This window comes from Podarcis cretensis (assembly GCF_951804945.1).
Source record: "Podarcis cretensis genome assembly, chromosome: 11".
Taxonomy (NCBI): Eukaryota; Metazoa; Chordata; class Lepidosauria; order Squamata; family Lacertidae; genus Podarcis; species Podarcis cretensis.
The window spans coordinates 15,996,657-16,021,034 of NC_137180.1; the positions used below are offsets into that span (position 1 = coordinate 15,996,657).

Below are 24,378 nucleotides of genomic sequence, written 5' to 3' on the forward strand. Positions count from 1 at the left end.
ACTGAAATATAGGCACCCCTATATTCAACAAACAAACAAATAAAGTGCCTAAACTTGTCCTTCCCCACAGCATGAAGGCTGGGCCTTATTTAATTTACCTTCCTTCACACCATTAAGAGATATTACATTATCCAATTCAATAAAATTATATAGCAAGCAACATTATCCAAAAATAATCACAACATTATATTCTTATAAAAGGTAGATATTTACACAACCACTAAAAAAATCTGCTATGAAATCTTAAGAATCAGGGAACAATCTCTCAAATGTTTAGAGAAGGCCTAAGAGAGATGACTGACTTTCTAGTTTAAATGATGGAAGAAAATTGTACTTATTTTATACAGTAGCTACCACTAGGGGGCTCAGCAGGTGACACTCTTAAATTCCTTAGGCTACTTCCACAAATCCTACAACCTCTTTCCAATACTCCAGCATCTCACAATTTATTTTTTAAAATAGCTTTTAAATTAATAAATGTCCAGCCTCCAGCAGCTAGCTACCGCCAGCCCTTGCATGTTGTGCTGTTTGGCTTCACTTGTTTTTCAGCTTACGGAAAAGTCAGGCTCAACTTTAAACACACAGTGCAGCAGGCTACTCTCCCCAGCTCTTACTAAAATTGGCTGCCTGTCAGGGGCATGGAAGATTTGGTGAAAACGCTAGGAACAAGCAAAGAAAGATCTCCGTGCATGAACTCATAGTCTCTATGATGTGTTTATTGCTTAAGCAGCAAGTACCAGTTAAGGCAGAGGTCTTAACTTCCTCTTAAATCCCCAAAGGAGGAAATCTGTAAAAAACAACAACTTTAGCTCTTCTTGTAAGCCAAAACATTTTGTTTTATTAACCACATTTCTGTTCCATTTTTCCTCCTAGAAGGTCAGAGTGACAAAGAATGTTTTCTTTCATGTTATTCCTCACAAATAAATATTTGAGGTAAATTAGGCCGAGAGGCAGTGAGTGGACCAGGTGAGTTTGATTCTAGAATACAGGAAAAAGTACATAGAGAAAGTACATAGGTGTTGTGTTGACTTAAATAGCTCAGTCTTCTTGGAAAATATAAAAATATAAAATAGAAGTTAATGCTTTTGGGTGTGATTCCTTTAGCCAGGGGTGGCTAACCCACAGCTCAGATCCAGTTTCCACAAAAGGTTTTTTCTTAGCAAATATTATCCTAGCATACACCCCACCAACCCCCCGGACCCCCCAAAATTCAGTTTTCTTTTTTGAAATTTCTGCTGAGGTATCCCTTGCTGCAGAGGGCCTGCCAGCCATCAAAAACCAGGCACCTCTGCCTCTACTTACCTTACAAAGGAAGCCCTTGTCTCTGTGGTGCAACACCACTGCATGAACGTCTTAGGAAACAGGAAGGAATGTTCCTTCCTGTTTCGTAAGCCTTAAGACCTTCTTGCAATGGTGTTAACCAGAGGGAGAGCAGTCTCCTTTGCAAGGTAAGTGGGTAGATTTCTTCCTCATTGCAGATCCTCTCCTCCGAAGCTCAGCACTGCCATGGGGGAGAAAGCCCACCCCTCTTCAGCTACTTAACTGAGTTTTGGGGGTAGGCAGCTGTCTGAATGAATATGAACAAGTGTCTGGCTCTGTAACATGTGTGCATTATCTGTGGTGGTGAGTGTGCACATACAAGGGAGTGTGCATTGGCCACATCCAATGCTGCAAGTGGCCCTTGGAGGATCAGTCAATCCTCAGAGCAGCCCTCAGGGCAAGAAATGTAATTGCCGCTTGCTTGCCTAAGCACTATTGCTGTGCAGCCTTCACTGATTCCAACACAATCCAACAAGAGGAAATTTTGCATCAACTGTTATTAGCATGTTGAGTTGCATGATGAAATATCACATGGAACCCAAATCCCTGCTCTCTCAATAGACCAGTCATAGGCAACCTTGGCCCTCCAGATGTTTTGGGACTACAATTCCCATCATCCCTGACCACTGGTCCTGTTAGCTAGGAATCATGGGAGTTGTAGTTCCAAAACATCTGGAGGGCAGAGGTTGCCTATGCCTGCAACAGACGTACGAACCAAGGCATTCTTTAGTCTTATAGCTTTGGCTAAAGCAAACATTTCCACTAGCAACATAATTGAAATATCAATGTGTTTCAGATATCCATTGCAGCTACATTTCCAGCAAATTAATATTTGGTCATTCTCCCTTACCTTGGTAGCCAAAAAATCCTTTAGGCTTCTTGCTTTCAAATGAAATAAATGTTCCTATGATGAAGTCAACAATAGCAACTAGCAGGATCACAAGCAGAACAATTTGTGCCTGTAATTTTAGAAGTCATCAACATAATTAAAATACATTTTTATCCAAGCTAAATCCACGCGCAACTGGACGTAAACAGTAGGCTTGGGCAATTAACTGGTCAACTAAGATCACATGTTCCACGAAGACCATGGAGTAGATGGCAGCTTACATTACAACACCATTTGTTAAGCAAGGCCAGCAGCAAAATCACCTTGCCTCCTACCCCTGTAGTGTATAGCCTGGCACAGACTGGGCAGCACAGCAAACCTTCTCAGGTTAGGACTGGGAATGCTCTGATTCAAATCCTCAGCCAGCCATGAAGCTGAGCCAGTCATACACACTCAGTCTAACATACCCCACAGAGTTGTTAAGGTAAAATAGAGAATGAGAATGCCTTCCCAGGTTTTTTGGGGAAAGGAGAGAATCAAAATGTAACTTTCAGTACATCTACAACATACACAATACTTACCTCTTTAAAGAATGTAACTCAGGCATAGGCAAACTTGGCCCTCCAGATCTTTTGGGACTACAACTCCCATTATCCCTACCTAACAGGACCAGTGGTCAGGGATGATGGGAATTGTAGTCTCAAAAGATCTGGAGGGCCGAGTTTGCCTATGCCTGATGTAACCATTAAAGTATTTACAGAAATGTGACTTTTATGTGGAGTCTGAGTATTAAATGTTATGTTTCAATATGTGTATTAAGTATTTTTTTCCTAAAATGGTAATGAATTTATTTAAGATAATGTGATAACAGTTGTAAAGATATCTAACTTGTTTTTGTAATTAGATGAAGTATTAAACTGATTGATTAGCTTGTTTCATGTCAATGCTTTAAAAATATGTGACCATTATTTGATCAATATTTTACTTGTCATTTGTCCGAATCCTCAGTCCACAATGAAATACTCATTTACTTGTAAGATTCTTCAACTTAAGTGAGGTTCATGAATATGCATATAGGACCTCTGTTGTTGTTGTTTTTAAACACCTCTCCCTCACTTCACAATACCAATTATATTTTTCTTATGCAACTAGAATGATAATACATTAAAACTTTTCATTAAGCTTCACTTGAAGCTTGCTTTTCATATTCCCAATTTATGTATCATCTAAAGTCCTGAAACACAGGTTAGGGGTGCTTTTAACTATGCAGACACCACATTGGGGCCACTTAAAAACTGTCTCTGCATGAGTACTTGGATCTGTTTGAATGCATCACCTATACGAGCAGAGTAACCTTTCAGTATTGTACTAAGTTTTTGGGTGGTCTCTCTGTTTTGCAGTATATTTGTTGCTTTCCCCTTTTGATGCTGCAAAGGAACACTTGACTGCATGAGGGAAACCCACATAATGGGACTAATGCACATCATGAACCAGACTGACCAAGGATAAGTCCACCTCCTTGAACAATATACTTAATCTGCAAAATTCTACTAATATAAGATTTCAGTTTCTAAATAGTTACTGTGCATGTAGCACTAAAGTCTCACACAACTGGCTCAACTATGCATTCAACAGCACCAGCCTGCCTTCATTCATGCCCAAGTGCAAAATTTACGAACTGGTTTATTTTCCTGGTTTGTTAAACAACAATATAATGAACATAAATAAGTTCATTTCCTGCAACAATATTCTGCAGCCAGAAATCTGATTCCAAATTCTAATTCCAATGTAAGTTCAAGTCGATGTTTACTTCACTTGCTTTGCAGATTTCAAAAGGTGTTCAGCTTTTCAGGGCAGTAGATATTTTAAATCACTGTTACTTACTTTAGCTTCCCACTCCATTCCTGCCACAGAGATGCCCAATAAAATAACAATTGTGATGGCTCCTATTATTCTGATGTCATTCATTTGATCCAACATAATTAAATTATGTTCCTACAGAAAGAAAAGAGAGACAATTATGACAAGGTTGACACCATATGTTCGCTTTCCTGTTATGAAATAATTCTGCCCTAACAGTGATCAAATATGATTTTGAGTCCTAGCAAATATGGTATTAAGCGCTAGCAGTTTTTCTTAAGAATTTATTATATTCTTTTTGTAGGGTTCGTTTTTCATACAAATCAAGTCAAACATTCACGACTTCAAAAAAAATACAGATTTTTTTAAAACAGAAATACTAATAAACATGAACCAGAACTAAACACCACGTTTTAATGGTTCAACTCTGTTAATGGCCCTATGTTTTACCTTAGTAACTTAAGTCAATTTATTTTAAAAATCAAACACCTTAGATGAAGGTGCAGACCAGGATCTAAACACGTTCATAAGCTCTTGCAGGCATAATAGACCCCCCCCCCCCAATAAACTCCAATTCCTTTCAAACAACTGAGCATGTTTCCTCTAAGTTTTATACTTTGCTCTGCATTAGAGGGGGGGAGAGAACGCTATTAAGCTTAGCGATAGGACTAAACCCTCCATAGGCTTACAGCCTTTTCAAGTGTTGGATCCTGCATATATTTTTACTGCAACTAAGTCACAATCATTTGGTCTAAGGCTGATCCCAACAAGTATTTTGCCTGTCATCCAGAACTCTGGGGGCACCAAATCCAAGGATGTTTACATGTCTGTGTAAAAATGAGTCATTCAATATTATAGATTTTACGTCACATGTGTAGTGGATTTGACAACGATTACAGATCAATCCAATCCATAGTTATGTTGTAGAAAAGGGATGGTAAAATTCAGACTGTTTCTATCATTGTGAAAAACAAAACTGGGGAAAAATTGTTTACCTTAAGCAGTTCTACAACGGTCTCTGCGAAACCAACAACATACATGGCTACAGCAACAGCATTAGCAAATGCAAATATCAAGCCTATTGCACCACCAAATTCTGGACCCAGGCTTCTGGAAATTAGATAATATGCTCCCCCTGCAGAGAGAATAAAGAAGAATTAGAGCAAGATTCAAGGCTATGTGAAACCAAGCTCTGGTATGTACTATGTTTTTATACACACACAGCTAAAAGCTCTACGTTTGTAGAATGTAGATATGCCCCTAGCTGCTACTTCAGCTGGTAATCAGGTTGCCCTCAGCTACATGTGTAACAGCTTTCAGTAAGATAACAGAATTAAAGTTATCCAACTGTCAGAAAATTCTTCCTGATGTTTAGTCAGAATCTCCTTTCTTGTAATTTGAATCAACTGGTTTGGGTCCTACACTCCAGAAAATTGCTCCATCCATGACACAGCCCTTTAGATATTTGAAGATGGCTATCATATCTGTCTCCTCTTTACCCGGCTTAACATACCCATTTCGCTCAACCATTCCTCATAAGACTTGGCTTCCAGACCCTCCTCTGCTCACATTCTAGCTTGTCAATATCCTTCTTATATTGTGGTGCCCAGAACCCAGTACTCCAGGTGGCGTCTGACTAAGAATAGAATGGTACTTGATTGAGACATTATACTTCTGTTGATGCAGCCTAGAATAGCATTAGTTTGTTACTTTGTTTTGCTCCTGCATCACATTGTTGACTCATGTAAAGCTTGTGGCCAACTAAGACCCCTAAATTCTTTTCACATTTACTACTGGCAAACCAGGTGTCCCCGTCTTATATTTGTGCAGCTTATCATTCCTGCCTAAGTGCAGAACTGTACATTTGCCCCTATCAAAATTCATTTTGTTAATTTTGGCCCCAGTTCTTCAGTATGTTCAGATCATCTTGAATCCAGATTCTGTCTTCTGCGGGATTAGCTGCCCCTTCCAGTTTGGTGTCATCTGAAAATTTGATGAGGATTCCCTCAATTCCTTCATCCAAATCATTATAAAGATGTTGGGCAACAATGGGCCCAGGACAGAACCCTGCAGCATGGCACCCCACTTGTCACTGTTTTCCAAGAGGATGAGGAACTATTAGTGAGTTCTCTTTGGGTTTAGTCGGTCAATCAGTTACAAAACCACCTAACAGTTACCTTGTCCAGCCCACATTTTACCAGCTTCTCTGTAAGATTATTTGATATTATCAAAAACCTTACTAAAATCAAGACACACTACATCCACAGCATTCCTCTTATCCACAAAGCTTGCAATTCTATCAAAGTGTACTATTTCTTTCTTGCAATCATTAAAAAAAATAGAAAACCTGTTCTTTAAAAAAATCAGATTATACAGCTGAAGATTGCTAACATTCACTTTGAAGTAGATAAAAGAGAAGAAACACAAATAGCAACCTCCCCCCCAAAAATAAGACCAGTGAAGAAAATCCACTTCAGAATTATTCATGGATTGTATTTTCTGTTCCAATGGACACTCTATTCAAGAAGCAAGCTTCTCGAATAAAGCCATCATATTTCTACCTTTATGCTGCATAAATTATTCTCACACAACTGGTGTAGTTAAGCTTTGGCCCTCCAGATATGGTGGGACTCTAATTCTCATCATCCCTACCACTGGGTCATGCTGGTTGCAACTAATGGGAGTCACTTGAGAGTCCAACAAGATCTGGAGGGCCACAAGTTAACCATTCCTGTCACAGGAGATATAAAGAGCAATGCTAAAGCTGTCAAAGGCTAGCCAAGGAGTTGTTAAAAGCACCACTTTGCCAGGGGAAAAGGCCCACTGACAGGAAAGCACTCAAACCCCACTAGAAGTCCCTCAGTATATCTATAGAAAGCTCCACTACTGCCTTAAGCAGCACTACTGCACTGTTCATATGCCCAATTGTGTGGAAAAGTACGCCCAGGTGAAAACTGTCCAATTATGTAAGTCATGATTAACATGTTGCATCAACAGAGCATCCGACTGTAGATAGTAACAAACATCTAAACCAGACTTGCTGTAACTAAGACAATCACATTTCCATAGCATCACTGAGATTGCTCAGCATCCGGGAAGAAGGCCAAGCTGATTTTCAAGATACAAATCTGCAATTAGCCTCTTAAGAAAGGCAAGCTCAGTGTTTAAGTTTTCTTAACATCTTTTAATTACTTGGACTACAACCCTTAATGTAATTAGCTGCAAGTAAATCTCACTACAATAAATGGTATCTCTTTCTCAAAACAAAGCTTGGATCGCATTGTTTGCCTCTTAACTTGTGAATGCGTAGGTGGTTCTAGGTCAGGGAAGAGGAATCTGTAGTCCACCAAATGTTGGATTATCTCCAGACCATGTTGGGTGGGGCAATGGGAGTACAAAGATGTTTGGAGGGCCACAGGTTCCACATCACTGATCTAGTTACTCTCCATTTCTAATGCATTACTCACCATTTGCCTGATTTCAAATTCTTTTATCTATGTCTTACAAGCTGTACTCTCCATCCCTACTTGTGACCTACCTACCTCTCCTCACTTTCATGACCCCAAAAGTCACTTTTTGAAAGTTCACTATTGCGAGCTGACAGTTTAAAAATGCAGTAGCACAATCACATTGTTTCTTGAAGAAAACCTTGCGACTTATGATGTACTTCCGCAATTATATAAAATATTTGATGCATACATGCAAAGTAAATATCACATGATTTGGCTCCCTTTGAAGAAAACTAAACAGGAAATTACATGTATAACATTGTTTTACCTCCTCTCACAAAGCCATTGGTAGCTATTGCTGATGTAGACAGGCCCGTGATCGTAGTTACCACAGTCGCCATTGCAATGACCAAGACTGCAAGTCCTGTAAGAAGATTCCTAAGATTATTTACAGGAAATTATCATTTCCCCCAAAACAAATGTACAATTTTGTTTAACAAACGCTGGCTGTTGGTTTCAATAAATCAATACAACAAAAAATGTCTTAAACCTAAGGCATGCATGAGCTGGTTTTAAACAATCTTGTTTTAACATGTGCCTGCAATATGCAAGACATCACCTGTTCACATCAAGAACAAGCATGCCTACCACCTCTCCTGCCCTCAGGAGTACCTTTTCAGGTAGAGTATGCCTCACCTTTTGAGGACACCACAGAAACTAGCAACTACTAACAAGGAATATGAAAAACTACTTGTTGCCTATGTAATGCTCTGAGCAGGACTAATCCTTCAAATATGTATTACCTCCTAATCAGTGTCTCATACTGTAATAACAAAGAAAAGAACATTGCTCTGGAGACACACTGAGCCTCTTAGTGAAACTGATAAGCAGCATATATTCCTTGTTAAGAATATCACAATGGTAATCAGCAGCATTCCATCAATCATATTCTCATCCAATGCTGTAAGTTACAAGTCACTGATCTTTAACAGTTGATCAAGATTAACATAGTACACACAGATGTTTTATTTGGTGGGCACACTTACCTATGCCAGCCTGTCCTACAATCCAGGACAGTCGAATGAACAGCATCACACCCCAGATATTCAACATGCATCGTACCTAGAACACCGTAAGAGCAAAGAATGTTCATGCTATGCTGTCCCAATATTTATTATAGAGGTATCATTTTGAATAAGCTACAACAGAGTTTTAAGAATCGAGTTCACAGGGTCAACTTCAAAAGTCTGCTGTCATACAGGCAACCAAGCACCTCAACTTTTCAAGAATTCTTTCCAGGAGGCACACATAACTTGTGATTCAAGCCGAACAGCACACCAAACATGCTTTGTGGCAATTTATTATCTTCAATTCTTCCAGTCCTGGATCAGTAGCAGTAGTAGGGGTTTAGCAATCTCTTCTCTGGGCCATCATATGGTGGGCCCATTTGACTTGTGATGTCTTGCAAGTTGTGCTTTAACAGACCATTTTTAAAAGCGAAGTGACTGAAGTCACTACATTATGAAAATTATACTTCTCCTTAACATAAAACAAATATTATTAATGTTTAAGCAGAAGTGTTTATGACCCAAACCCTGCAGCAGCAGCAGAATCTGAGGCCCTTCTTCAAGTGCTCCCTTCCACAAGAGATTTGGAGGGTGGAAACACAAGAATTGGACTTTTCGATGGCGATTGTGGAATCCTCTCCCCAGGAAGGCACACATGGTGCCATCTTTATATTTAGGCACCAGGCAAATACTTTTCTCTTTTGGCCCTTAGTGGAGTGGGATCCATTAGTCCTCCCTTCTACTTGTGTTTTTAGGGAATTTACTTGGTTGCTTTTTAAAAGTTCTTAATGCAAGCGGTTTTGAGTTACTCAGTGAGAAGTGACAAACAGTTATAATAACCAACAATAATAAATAAAAAGGTAGTTAATACTCTGTTATAATTGTAAACTGGAAAACAATACAAAAACTCCAATTATTTAAAGTAAATACTTTTTTTTTGCCATGTCAAGATAAAATATACTACAGACATGCCAAGATTCCTCCAGAAGACAGGGGATTTTGTCCATGTAAGGTTGCTTTGTTTGTACAAACTGAACTGTGTTAATTTCCACCATCCTGTCACAGTTATAACATGAGAGCTGGAATCATGTCATTTGCAGTTTTATAACACTAAGTTAAGAAGGATAGACATTCTTCTAGTATTCACTGTGTCCTTAGCAGACTAGTACAACTTTGAAACAACTACAGTAAATCGAAGTTAAAATCTGCAACTTGCTTGAACCACCACAGTAACAGAAATTGTGATGTTACAAATCTTATTATTTCTCTATGGAGTTATTTTCAAACAACTATAACGTCTGATAAAGCTGTGAATGAGATTTTTTTTTTATTGGAAAAGGTTGGGTTCAGTTAATTCACTGACTTCTTACAAAAAACGAAAACACAATTAAAATTCTAGGGACAGGATTCAACTAATGAGTCCTGTCAGCGGAAGTCCTAAAGAAGGGCTTCTGCTTTCATGGGAAATTGGGCTTGTACACCTTGCAATATACACCTGCAGATATAGGGTGGTATACAAATTTATAAACAACAACAATAATAATAACAATAGGCTGGGGGAGCAGGAGGAAAACCAGAGTAGCATGGGAAGGAAGGAGCAGGAATCCTTCTGTGATTCAAAAATGCTCAACCTGCCCAAATCACCTTAGCACGACACTGAATTCCTCCCCAGACTTCCAATAAGTCAAAGAAAAATTACTAGCTGAGATGAATGTCCCATTAAGTGAACACTGCAGGGAAGCCAATTTATAGATGAAATCCTTTTGTTTACTTATTTGAGCCAGGATACTGCTCTCTCCTCATCCTTATTTGGGCCAAATGACTGCTCTCCCCAGGCACTCCACCAGAAGAAACAAAATCTAGTTAATGTTATAAGCTGTGCAAGTTACTGTATCCTTATGACATCATGGCATTGGTCCAATAGTTATCGGAGGATGAAATTTGAGCCACCATGTTCCCTCCCTTGTGTTTCCTTAGTTAACTGTGCAAAGTGACTCGTGTCTGCATTTCCATGCTGGCTACAGATGGAGGAGAGTCATCCCTCCCCTGCTAGTCCATTTGCAATAAAGTTACCAGGCAAACTGTATACACGCAGGTCCTGCTATCAGCCCACTTATTATGCAAAAATTCACTTATCCAAACACAAAGAAATAAGCCCAAACCTCACTACGCACACAGCTAATTCAGGTTAGCCAGAGTTTGCCCACTTCCGTTCATGTTTGTGGTTTGCTGGACAGCGCCAGCCATTTTCAGGCAGAAACCATGGAGGGGCAGAGGAGAGATATAAGACAAGTCACGGATTAGAAATGTTCCCATAGGAAATAATAGAAATCTTCGGTTCCTTATGCAAACGCCCGTCTAACAAACGATGTCCTGGGACCTGCTTGCAATACAAGGCTGCCTTAAGTAACATGAATGCCTTTTCATTATTCTTCACCTTACAGCCAGTCCTAATAAGATTTTCTCAGAAGCAAGGTCCACCAAGTTAAATGGGATTTGCCTCTTAGTAAAGTGTCTGAAGGAATGAAATTTAATTTGCTAGACACTCAAAGATGAGCCAGCGTTTATCTTTGAGTTAAGGAACAGCAGGAAGAGAGAAAGTGTTTGGCCATTCATGAATGTCCTAAATCATTTTAGGGCACAGTAATAAAAAGAGTTGAGGGAGACAAAGGCAAATGTATCTTGATACATATTTCTTTTTTTAAAACAACAACAAGAGTAGCAGAAACAGAAAAACAGAAACTTTGTATCTACTACACGTTAATCAATTATTTTGCTCTTTCTTTTTTAAAAAATTTGCAATATATATGCAAGTAGACATATTCAATTGTTGCTTCATCAGTTACTAAGAAAATACCACAGATGGGTTCATCATTACCAAAGTTATACTTACCAATACACCTTTAATCCAGCCAAACTTGACAATCCCTTTACTTTCAGCAGTGTAAGTAGCAGTGGCATCTCCCGTAGGAGTTCCTTCTTCTCCATTTGCATATCCATCCTCAAACGGTTCCTGTAGTAAAACAACAATCAGAAGGTGTGGGTTGGATGAAACGGAAACCTACTGAGCCTCTGCTTAAAGTTGCAATCCTAAGTACATTTAGATCCTACTGATCTAAATATTACCTATGTTTCAGAATTGCATTTGCATGCAAGCTGAAGGAACAAGTTAATGAAAAAGGCTATTTTCATCCACAATCTTGGTAACTGTCAAGTTGGTTAATTAAACGTAAAGGTTTGAAGCACATACAAGATGAATAAAGATGCCTTCATATCATCACATTTTTCAAAAGCACTGGCATATAAAAACTTAGCTGTGCTTGTGTATTTTGTGGACTTTATCAGATTCTAGATTTGGAGGAATAACACTTCAACAAGAGGGTAAAAGTGAAATGAACCAGAAGCAATGTCTGCTTCTGAGGATCATTGGATCCCACGGGAGAGTTGCTCAGGGAATACTGTGTAATTCTCCTCCACACAAGGTTAAATTTAAAGCTTGGCCAGCAAAAAGTAATACCAAACATGGCATAAAGCTAATTAATATGTATTAATGGAAAAAAATGAAAGCAACTGATCAGCCAAACATAATTTCTATCCAGTATGGAAAGTTACTGCATTAATACAACAGCATACCATAATGTTAAAATGGCTGAATTCCCCCTCATTAGGCTACATTCCATAAATGTAGAAAAAGGCATCTGTTCTGGACTCAGATACTTCAGCCAGATACCAAAGAAAAAAATTCCAATTGATGCTATCATTCAAAAAGGCAGAAAATGATCTTTATACCCTCATTGCAAGGGCTTGTAAGTCCTCATCGCAAGGGCTTGTAAGTCCAGGAAAAATCTTTGTAAGTCTTGAAAGAACTGGCCTGGGATAGAAAATTCCTCCTCCCCAAATTTTAACTAGTTGTGCAGTCAGTTAAAATTGATGGCATGACATTTAAAAAGAACTATTTATGACAATACACAAAATCAGGATGTCACAGGTCACTCACTAGTGCCACAGCACAGATGATATAATACTTACTAGCTTCTAACAGAGCAAAATGGAATCTAGATAGACCAAATTAAAATTTAGGAGCGATGGGAAGATTTGGACTACTTGGTGAAATGAAATTATGCAAAAAAAATGCCAGAACATTTTAATTTTAAAGAACTAGAAAATATTCAGGCTTTTAGCAAAAAAAAAAAAAAACCCAAAAAATAAAACTGCTAATGTTTGGCAACATGTGTTCTAATCATTCTAGTATCAGACCTGGTTAGCACATAACACTAAACCATTGTTTAGTAAACCATGACTTAGTGCTCTAAGTAGACTCTACCCGGATATTAACCATGGTTTGTTGTTGGCTTACAACGCTTGGGTTTCAAAAAAAGGAAAAACACCTGTGGCTTGCTCTTCTTTGTGAGTCCAACATCTTTCCTTAAGCATGATTTTTTTTACCCCTCCACCACAGATGCTTACCAAACTACAAAGGCATGGTGCAAGAGCAACTAGAAAACAAAACAAATCAGTTTGTTCATCATCTACAGGGCAACTCATGATTAACTCATGGTTTGAGGGGAGGAACCCATGGCTTACCATTTTGTGAAACTAGATATGCATAGGATTGTGCTGTAATTTAGTCAACTCTTGATATGTTAACATAAAAAAAATATTCTTGTTGTAACTGATGTACAATTATGCACAGTACCCTGACCCAAGTATTAGACTTTCATGGAACAATTATATAGACATAGTAAAAGAATTATCAACTATAAAATCAGCATAGTATTATTGTTACATGAATAAAAGACAACATTGCATTATGTATGTGTTACCTATGTAAATATAAATGCATAGAATATTGAAGTAAGTGGATACCTTTTAATAGAACAGTACTCAGAATGAAAACACTGAGGCATTATTCACGTATGTGGCGGTGTGACAAATGTCAAGATTTCACAACATACATTACCTTGTATGATGTGCAGTATTACCGACGATGGTTGGCATTCAGCTATGTTTTACTTAAGGTTAGAGACATTATTTTTAATGGGCCTACTCTGAGTAAAATTTAATTTAATACCACCCCTAGTTTCTGCATTATTATCTTGTAAATGGGATATTTTTCTTGGTTATTATATGTTCAGAACTTTTTTAGCAGGTTCTTCATGTTATTTACTGCCAGAGTGCTCTTTTGGGGGGGAGATGGAGGGGAGGGTTGCCTCCCACAGATCAAGTGACATTTTTAAAAAAAACACCTCAAGTTTTAAAATTACTAAATGCAACCACTTACCTTTCTGTCCTATTTATGTATAATACAAACACAGTGAATCAAAACATATTGCTGTGCTGGTGACGTGTAAGAGGGGGCCCAAAATAGTGGCTAAGTGAGTTAAGTTGCAGAGGCTCTTATCACTTAGCCTCCTCCATACCTGTCCTATAATAGTAATAATTTTTGACTAATTTAGAGTATTGTAAGAATGCATGCAAGGGACGCGAGTGGCGCTGTGGGTTAAACCACAGAGCCTAAGACTTGCCGATCAGAAGGTTGGCGGTGTGAATCCCCGCGATGGGGTGAGCTCCCGTTGCTCAGTCCCTGCTCCTGCCAACCTAGCAGTTCGAAAGCACGTCAAAGCACAAGTAGATAAATAGGTACCACTCTGGCAGGAAGGTAAACGGTGTTTCCGTACACTGCTCTGGTTCGCCAGAAGCAGCTTAGTCATTCTGGCCACATGAACCCGGAAGCTGTACGCCAGCTCCCTCGGCCAATAAAGCGAGATGAGCGCCGCAACCCCAGAGTCAGCCACGACTGGACCTAATGGTCAGGGATCCCTTTACCTTTAAGAATGCATGCATTGAACATAAAAATGCTATTTGGTTGCTCATTATTTAAGGCAAAGAGATAAGAGGATGAGTAGTCACATCCAAGTTCTGTTCCTCTAAATGCAGCTCTTCTATGCACGAGTATTTCTAATATAACGTCAAGTAAGCACCACAACAGAATCTTCTCTGCTGCCACACAATGGTTAGAGCCCCATTCAATACAGGAAAACAGAAAATTCAAGTCTACTGATGGATCTCCTGCCGCCAGGAACAAAAGGCTGCTAAGTATAGTACTGTGAGAGAAAAAGCTGCAGATAAGTTTATCCACCAACTGAGCTATCCAGCACTCAGGACCTTTGAAAAAGCTCCTTAAGAAGTATCCTGGGCATAAGTCAGTTTCCAAGGATCATGGTCAATCACACTGGAATATATTTATTTCTGAAAGAGTTGTTAAGTTCTGTTCACACTTTTAGCCATAGGTGTAGAAAGGGCTCTTGTTCTAATTTATGGCACTACATAGGTAAAGGTAAAGGTACCCCTGCCTGTACGGGCCAGTTGTGTCCGACTCTAGGGTTGTGCGCCCATCTCACTTAAGAGGCCGGGGGCCAGCGCTGTCCGGAGACACTTCCGGGTCACGTGGCCAGCGTGACGAAGCTGCTCTGGCGAGCCAGCACCAGCGCAGCACATGGAAACGCCGTTTACCTTCCCGCTATAAAGCAGTACCTATTTATCTACTTGCACTTAAGGGTGCTGTCGAACTGCTAGGTGGGCAGGAGCTGGGACCGAACGACGGGAGCCCACCCCGCCACGGGGATTCGAACTGCCAACCATGCGATCGGCAAGTCCTAGGCACTGAGGTTTTACCCACAGCGCTACCTGTGTCCCTCCTATGGCACTACATGCCCCCCCAAAGTTCTAGTTCAAACTTGAACTCTATCTCACCCAAGAATAGTACTTTTACAGACTTTCCTCCCTGAGCAAGCAGCTTGACAAATCAAACTGTGACGATACAGATTTACTGTACTCAGGGCTTCATTAGCTATAATTTGCTTAGTAATACAGCCCCTTAAACAGATTTCCCACTTGTTAATTCTCGGACATTAGTTACTAGAAAACTTTGTAGTCAGTTGTAAGACTTTATGAGCCATCAAGTTAATATTTCAGTTCTTGGCCTTGCATTAATCCTCAACACCTCCTCATTTGCACATAGTTCTGCAGGCCAACCTTCCTCTTCTCAACCAGGTTATCATGACAACATTCGCCCTAAGTGCAGATCAAACATTTTTCTCCCATCCTCAAACTGAAAGTTTTTCTCTGCATTCCCAGACAGAAGGACAGATTTCATGTTGTTCCTATTATTCCACTTTCCACCTCCACCCTAATCTTCTCTTTTATCATGTAAAGCAGCTGAGGAAGAAAAAGCAGCATGTGATGAAAAGTATCTGGAAGGAGGGGTTACTCTGAGCAGACAAAACAGCAATGAAGGAATGGGTTAAACAGCCAGTTACACTTACACACAACACACCATTCAAAGTCATTTAATATGATAAGAGGTGCAGGGTGGGAAGAGAAGAGAATCATATAACTAAAGAGAACACACATAAATTCCTATGAGTGTGGTTGGAATTTGGCACCTTTGTGATTGTTTTACTCCATTTGTTTTATGACCTAGCTGCTTTAGGAGCATCTATTGCAGTACTTTTGAAAAGTCTGTTGTGCTTAGACACTCACATTATACAAATTTGAAGATACATCTAGGATCTTCTTTACACAAGGATTGTTGCCATACATCTGCTCTACAAACACCACTCAAGAATACACTGGGAGACAGCCTGTGAATGTCTCAACAGAATGAAAGTTTAAAGGATCCTAATGGGACGCAGGTGGCGCTGTGGGTTAAAGCCTCAGCGCCTAGGACTTGCCGATTGAAAGGTCGGCGGTTCGAATCCCTGCGGCGGGGTGCGCTCCCGCTGCTCGGTCCCAGCGCCTGCCAACCTAGCAGTTCGAAAGCACCTCCGGGTGCAAGTAGATAAATAGGGACCGCTTACCAGCGGGAAGGTAAACAGCGTTTCCGTGTGCGGCTCTGGCTCGCCAGAGCAGCGATGTCACGCTGGCCACGTGACCCGGAAGTGTCTCCGGACAGCGCTGGCCCCTGGCCTCTTAAGTGAGATGGGCGCACAACCCCAGAGTCTGTCAAGACTGGCCCGTACGGGCAGGGGTACCTTTACCTTTACCTTTAATGGCAACTACTTTTAGCCATAACAGTTAAGGTTTGATGTCTTATGGTGTTTTCCAAACTTTTCATTCAAAAGCATTACTTCAAACACACCAATACAGAAAACCTACAATATGGTACATATCCTCCATACAAATAAATAATTTTCAGACATGGGAATAGCTACTCATAAAACCAATTCTATTCACCCAGAGCTTAATTCCAAACTGTGCCTGGGGAATAAATCTCCATTCCCAAGTTGGATTTTTTTTGGTAGCACTATTGACCACCTCCTCTGTCTCATCACATAGGTTATGAATAAATTTCAAAAATATCAGCCAACTTCACCCAGCAATTCATTTTTATATCAATAAAAGATCTATCCTCCTCCACCATCTCCCTTGCCATAAGAACACAGCGCCTTAAAACCAGTAGAGAAGTTTATTTGAAAATGACCCCCATGGCCCAAAGATTCTTACTCCAAGATTTGAATCTTAAGGTCAAGGAGATCTCACATTCATAAACATTAAAAGGTAAAATGAATAAATAGTGGGGGAAAGTAAAGTAAACATTGCTCCCAATCTGGCTGCTTGTCCCCTGAAAAGGCCATCATTAGATAAGATCCACAGAATTATATAGTTTGGCTGTTTTATCATGCAGTTAAATATGCCTCTCTCTCAAGCAATTTATTGAAAATGCTTTTGAAGGCATTTACATGCCCAGCTCAATCCTACACATGCCTACCCAGTGGTAAGGCCACCAGAGTTCAATGGGACTTAGTGTACTTCCATGTCAGTGCATACTGGGCTGCAGCCTCAAGAGACTCAGAGACAGCAGACAATGCTAATGAAATATAGGTCTCATACCACAACTTGACATAATTGCCTTTTATGTCTCTAGCTGAACAGTTAAATTACTTCTACCATGTTCTAGAATTATAATGGAGCCAACAGCAATGTTAACAAAATACTTTAAGTACATTTTGTTACTCTTTCCATCCATCTAATCCATCAGCTTTAGGATTAAGTGTGGAACTTTTGTGTCCAAAAGACTGTGATAATATGTGTTTTACTTACTATCCCAAACTCAACAATATGAAAAGATATGATCATAAAGTGTTTATTAGTTAGGAGATCAATGCAAATGTATTACAAGCTATATTATATATACTGAATGTTACTATCAACATTCAGCCCAACTATGACTGCACAAGTTGATTGGAATTAACTATGGAACTGCATAAAGCCCCATTTGCACCATTATGGCAGCCATGCTTAGTGAATATATTCACTAAGAAGCAGTTACCCCCAGGTGAGCAGCCAAAGTGTCAAATTGTGCCTCTTAATTTGAAGTCATCCAGCATCTTTGTCATCGCCTGCAAGAGCTGGGAAATGGTAGGCAAAGCATTACCAGAATAAGAACACTGAATTCTGCCACAGTCACAATCAGACCATTGGTCCATATACCCTCAGTATTATCTACACATTGACTGGCACCAGGGATCTTTCCCAGTCCTACACAACTGATTGAACTTAGGAACTTCTACAAGCAAAGCTTGCCATTCTGCCACTGAGCTTAGTCCCTCCCCTCTTGACAACTGAAGGCACAGCAATCATTCACTGCAGAGCTGCAGCATCTCTTCTAACCATGGTAGGAATGTGCTGTTGGTCCTATCTAGAATGGGCAGGCACATTCCCTACACTACTTTTCACTGCTTTAAAAGGTACGCACAAGATTCTAGCAGGGTTAAACACATTAGAAGTGGGATCAGTTCTCAGTGCTTCCCACTGAATTCAATTGAAGCAATTAAATAGGGTGCAATATGGGACAAGAGTAAAAGGTAAAGGTAAAGGTAAAGGGACCCCTGACCATTAGGTCCAGTCGTGGCCGACTCTGGGGTTGCGGCACTCATCTCGCTTTATTGGCCGAGGGAGCCGGCATACAGCCTCCGGGTCACGTGGCCAGCATGACTAAGCCGCTTCTGGCGAACCAGAGCAGCACACGGAAACACCGTTTACCTTCCTGCCAGAATGGTACCTATTTATCTACTTGTACTTTGACATGCTTTCGAACTGCTAGTTGGGCAGGAGCAGGGACCGAGCAACGGGAGCTCACCCCGTCGCAGGTATTCAAACCGCCGACCTTCCGATCGGCAAGCCCTAGGCTCTGTGGTTTAACCCACAGTGCCACCCGCGTCCCATATAATGGGACAAGAGTGGGGGGAGGCAAAAACTCCTTCCTGTCCTAGATGGTGAAGTGTTCAACATAGCAGTGAACAGCAGTCATGATATAACATTGCACTTCCAATGCAAATTCCAATAATTTGCAGGGAATTTTGTGTGTGTGTGTGTGTGTGTGTGTATGAAATTTTCTGACTCCCTAGAGAGTGATCTAATTTAGCATGCTTGTTTGTTGGTCAACAAAGGGAAAAAATACTTTAACTGTCAAACATATCTAATATTTATTTGCAGTTGACATTCATTCACTCTTATTCATGAACTTATAAAACAGAAAATTTTCCACAGTAAAAAGCAATTGATTTTTTTTTTTTGTAAAATAGAAATTTTCCCACGCATATCATGGATGACACTATCATTGTGATGAGTCAAGCCAGCCTCTTTCATCAGCACTGTGAGTTAATGTTTTACTTTCTGGTGTCTTACTACTGCTCCATTTTAATGATGGTAAGGCACTTTATTCCCATATTAGAAAATTGAGATAAAAATGAACTATGCCCCTATGGAAGGAATGCATAGGTACAGGCCAAAGTTACTAGTATTTCTTTGTTTTCATGAAAACCCCCAAGTTATTCCAATCTACCAAAATTACACTGGCACATATAGTTAATGGCTCCTCAGGATTGCTATAACTTCTTGCTCACCTTCCACCCCTTGAAATGATGGAAAAGGAAGCAAAGACTAGCCTGGTTCACATATAAGAGTAAGTCACAGAACAAGCAAGTGCGCTGGTGCACGCTACTCAGCTAAAACCCATCCCCTTCCTCCCGGAGTTCTTGGCTTGTTTTCATGGCTTGGAGAGAAATAATCCACAAGACCTAGTTTACACCTATCTCTAGTTTCCTCTGGGTGTGGCAAATGCAGGGAGGGGGTTGGTGCACCAGCTCCCAGTAAGCCATCATTTGTTTTGACCCTGATTTACTGTCACAGGTGAACGAGGCCACAGTGGGAAAGGTTACAATGGCTATTGCCTCAAGAGGTCTCCAACATGTGCTATGAAGATTCCTTTCGCAACTACCTCCTTGGCCAGTTTTCAAAGTCATCACAGGGTGTTTGTGGGTTAGATACAAACTGACCACCAACTATACTTAAGGTATGCTATAACAGGGGTTGCCAATCTGGTCCCTACCGCCCACTAGTGGGCGTTTCAGGATTCTAAGTGGGTGGTAGGGGGTTCTATGGCACAAGCTGAATCCTCCTTCCATCGAGCACTGGTGGGTGGTAAGCAAATTTCACCATCGAGAAAGATGCATTAGTGTGTGATAGGTATAAAAAGGTTGACTACCCCTGTACTATAATTTTAGCAGCTTGAAAAGGTAACCTGCCAGTGCGAGTATAATCTTTCAGCAGTACACAAGATGCACAAGTATTCTTTTTTTTAAAAAAAAGAACCTACATTTCTGAACTTCCTCAAAGTTGTGAAAGGATGTACAGTGGTACCTCGGGTTAAGTACTTAATTTGTTCCGGAGGTCTGTACTTACGGTAACTTGAAACTGTTCTTAACCTGAAGCACCACTTTAGCTAATGGGGCCTCTCACTGCTGCTGCGCCGCCGGAGCACAATTTTTGTTCTCCTCCTGAAGCAAAGTTCTTAACCCGAGGTACTATTTCTGGGTTAGCGGAGTCTGTAACCTGAAGCGTATGTAACCCAAGGTACCACTGTATTTGCTAAGGGTCCTGCCTCGTTGTGCTTTGCAAAGACTCTTCTACTTACACACAACACTAATTCTTTTCATTCTTCACAACCTAGTCAATGGTTACCTACTAACCATGGGGCCATATGCCAGGTTGAATATGGCTTCAGGTACTTCAATCACTACTGAAAACACAACTGACACAGCTGCTAGGTCTTGCAGCATGCAGCATTTTAAACTGGTTTTAAACAAGCCATCCAAATTTTTAAAAAACATTTCAATTCTTTTTTTTTTAATCTACATACACTAAACATACAACATATTGTAAACAGTCAGGAGTAAATACCTGGTATTTACAATATATTGCTAAGTTACTGCACTATTGTTTATTCACTGAAATTTAAAGGAGTGAATTGGATGTATCAGAAACATCTTCCCATCTTTAAATTATTGTTGTTTAAAATTTTCAATAAGTGGTCAAGTCAGGCATTGAATGGTTGAAGCCCATACTTTAGCATGCGTTTATATGTTTATAATTCATCCTATTAGTCAGTGAAGGTTTCCAACAGAACATCTGAACATGCAACTTACTCTACTGGGAAAAGTGAACACGTTACTGGGGTTAAAAATATCACAATCTTCTCTTTCTGGGATTTTCATCATAATATAGGAAACGTCTTACAGATAAGTGACAGATGAAGGTATATATGCCTCTTTAAGAAACAGACGTCCCATTTTAAAGAGTGATGTCACCATGTACCTGCAGGTAGGTATAGGTATATGCGGTAGATAACAGATGTATCATTTAAACTGAAACATGTGATAGGAATTTAGTTAATTATATTCAAATGTGTGTTTATTTATTTATGTAAGATGCTTCTTTAAAATGTACTAACCATTTCTACCAGGTGAGAAAATGGGGTTGTTTTCTATCTAAAGGACATAGGTCTGAAGAAATGAAAACAATCAAAAAAACAAAAACTTTATTGCTGGATTTCCTAATAAATGTATTTTACACTTAAGAAAATTTAAAAACAAAGTTTCTTGTGTTAGGTTACCTTTTCCCACAGTATGTCAAAAAATTGAAGAGGGTATTTAATTCTGATCTACTGTTAAAAGTCAGGAAATTAACAAAGCACCTTCAGTTGTCTTGTGTGAGAATCAGTAACAAATACCCTTTAAAACAAAGCCTAGTCCCTACTTTTAAAAACCAGGTTGTGAACACCACAGGAAGCATTAGGATTCTAGGAACAGTTAATAAAGCACTAATACTAAACGGATGAAGACAGTTAAAAAGAAGCTGAAATCATTCCTGAGGATAGCGAGGAGGCAATCACACATGCAAGTTTATGCAGAATGCAGCAGCCCATAAAGAGAAGCATGATGTAAACAAGTGCCTTTACAAGAGAACAAAAAATAAAGTTGAATTATTTTAAGCCTAATCTATGCAATATGGCAAACAGTTTGTGTCACTGAATAATTCCAGTACTTAGATAAGGGGTGATGGTGGTACCCAGATGCTATGTTTATAAAAGCAGAGACAAATTAATTTCCTTTGGCCTATCTCAAGGTGACCTTTGATTGATCCCTAGTTGGGGCTTGCTTCACGTTCTCCCCAGCTGACCCCGTGCAAGAAACTTCTGCTGAAAATAAACAGGAAGGAAAGAGGGATGGCGTTCACAAGAGGTAAATACTCATCTTTGTTGGTGTTATCACCGCTTAGGAAATTAACAGCAAGTAGTTTGCCATGCTTTTTCATTTGCAGATATTCAGCTGCAAATGATCCAGTTACTTTTGTAGATATATAAGCACATGTTGTTTCATGCTCCCATGTGCACTTGGGACAGCAGACAACACATACACAAAGCAGATGGAAGAATTAGATAAAAGTACAGTATTTTCCACGTGTACCTGAGAAGGCCAAGTTCATGTGCAAAGAATTAAGGAAGGACAATGACATAAGGTTAGCACTCCTTACTTAAGCTGAGCTAGTTTTGGCAGCCCATAGGGGGGGTTTATCTAGTCTATACCAACACCAGAGCATTGAATCAGCCTGTATGTAGCCCCTTTACCCATGCATAGCAAAGTCTACCAGACGTCTCTTGCTTTAAAGAAATATAAAAATAAAGCACGTGTGCCTAATCGCAGCAGGCTGCAACTCCAGAGCGTGTAGCATAGCAAAATAGCAAACTGGTAAAGTGCAAGGCAGTTTCTTCCTCCCACATGCTGTTTAACTACAGCTCCCATCCTCCCCGACCACCGGCTATGCTGGCTGGGGATGATGGGAACTGTAGTCCAACAACAAGGCTGGCATAGACCGAAACCCGCCTGTCAAAGATCTTTTAGACACGGGGATTAAGTTAGCTCGCGGGTTGCTGTCGCATCTACGACTCCTGAAAGTCAAAACCGTGTTTATGGAAGACAATCTTACTCGGCTACGAAGGATCGCCAAAGAAGAAGATGCCTCTGCAGTTCTGCACGGCGCCGCAACCCAGGCTTGCGAGACCTGCTTTCGGCGTTTCTGCCAAAGGCACCCTCTTGCGCCTGCCCCGCGATCCTCTGCCAAACGCAGCCGCGCACGTAGCTCGCCCGCCGGCTGCGCATCCCTCTCACCTTGTCCAGCTCGTCGTGCAGCTCCGCCAGGCTGGGCCGGATGAGCTTCTCCCCGAGTCCGGAGGCCGTGTGGCGGTAATAGTCTATCCTGGGCACGGCGTCGATGGTGTTGTGTCCGAAGGTGCGCAGGTAGTAGGTGTTGGTGTGGGTGTCGTAGTAGTAGTGATGGTGGCCCCCGGAGCCGCCGCCGGAATGCAGGCTCCCCTCGCTCAGCACCGTGTCGCCCCCGTTCTGGAAGCTCACGTTGCAGCCTTCGCCGCCGGGCTCCCCCGAGCTGTCGTCGCCGGCCGAAGGGTCCACGAAGTTCACCCGGAACCGGCCTTTGGCTTCCTCGCCGCCTTTCCCCTCCCCGGGGGGTTTGGGGGCCTCTTCTTCCCCCACGGCGGCCGCTCGCCCCGCATTCTCGGCCACCAGGTCCACCTGGAAGCGGCTCTGGCTCGGCGTCGGACCCAGCGGTCGGAGAGCCAGCCCGTCGCCGGCAGCCGAGGCGGGAGCCGGCGCGGTGCCGGGCTCCGCAGGGGCGCCCGTTCCGCCGGCATCGCCGTCGCTGGCTGGGAAGCGAGGCGCTTCGTCGGCGTCGTCTTTCGGCAGAGGAGAGCCGGCGCCGGGCGGCGGAGGCGGCGTGTGAGGCGGCTGCTGCTTCCCTTTCATGGCTGCTGCTGCTGCTGCTGCTCCTCCTCACGCGGAGCCGGGCGAGGAGCGGCTTGGAAGGCGGCTGGTTCTGCTGCTACTCCTGAGGGCGCTTTAAACTACCGAGCGGCGCCGCGCCGCTGCTGGGCGACACTATATGCCGCACTCCGGAGGCAACGCCACACGCCGCGCCTCCTCAGCGAGGCAACCGCCCCGCGGCCCCTCCCCGCCCGCCCGCCCTCCGCGCCAGGTGATGATGAGGACGGTGATGCTCTTGGCCGGCAGCGGCTCCCGCCTGCCTCACGCTTCCCCCGCCAAGATGCGGCCCCTCGAGCCGAGGCTTCCACACAGCCTCGCCGCAGCCTTCCGGGAAGAAGAAGAAGAAGAAGCGCCAGCGCCGCCGTCCCCTCACGACTCCTCCCTCCCTCCCTCCCTCCCGCCAGCCGCTGCCTGAGGGAGCCGCCGACGTCACAAGCCTCGAAAACGGGCGGCCGCTGAGGGGGAAAGGCGGGAGGGGGCGCCGCCGCCCTCGTTTCCCACACGCAGGTTCGCGCGGCGTCTGAAGGGGCGAGCGCGGGGGCGCTCCGTGTAGAGGTGGGCGGGTGTCGCCTCCTCCTCCTCCTCCTCCTCCTCAGAGGTGCTCCGAGGCGCAGCCCAGCCGCCAGGCGACACCAACGGGCCCCTCGGCCGCCGCCGCCGCCGCGCGAGAGGAA

The 24,378-nt window shown here is 41.9% G+C and overlaps 1 protein-coding gene across 2 annotated transcripts in view; it reads right to left on the reverse strand.

Moving 5' to 3' along the window:
* SLC12A2 (solute carrier family 12 member 2) overlaps positions 1–23,865 on the reverse strand; it is a 48,113-nt gene extending 24,248 nt beyond the window's left edge. For both annotated transcript variants that reach the window (XM_079995341.1, XM_079995340.1), the window contains exons 1-7: positions 23,036–23,865; positions 11,419–11,538; positions 8,505–8,580; positions 7,787–7,882; positions 5,005–5,144; positions 4,034–4,144; positions 2,171–2,279 (exon numbers count right to left, since the gene is read on the reverse strand). In XM_079995341.1, the coding sequence (XP_079851467.1) occupies positions 2,171–2,279; positions 4,034–4,144; positions 5,005–5,144; positions 7,787–7,882; positions 8,505–8,580; positions 11,419–11,538; positions 23,036–23,686 (1,303 nt within the window). In that variant the 5' untranslated portion in view covers positions 23,687–23,865. The remainder of the gene's footprint in view (positions 1–2,170; positions 2,280–4,033; positions 4,145–5,004; positions 5,145–7,786; positions 7,883–8,504; positions 8,581–11,418; positions 11,539–23,035) is intronic.
* Positions 23,866–24,378: the final 513 nt, after the last annotated feature.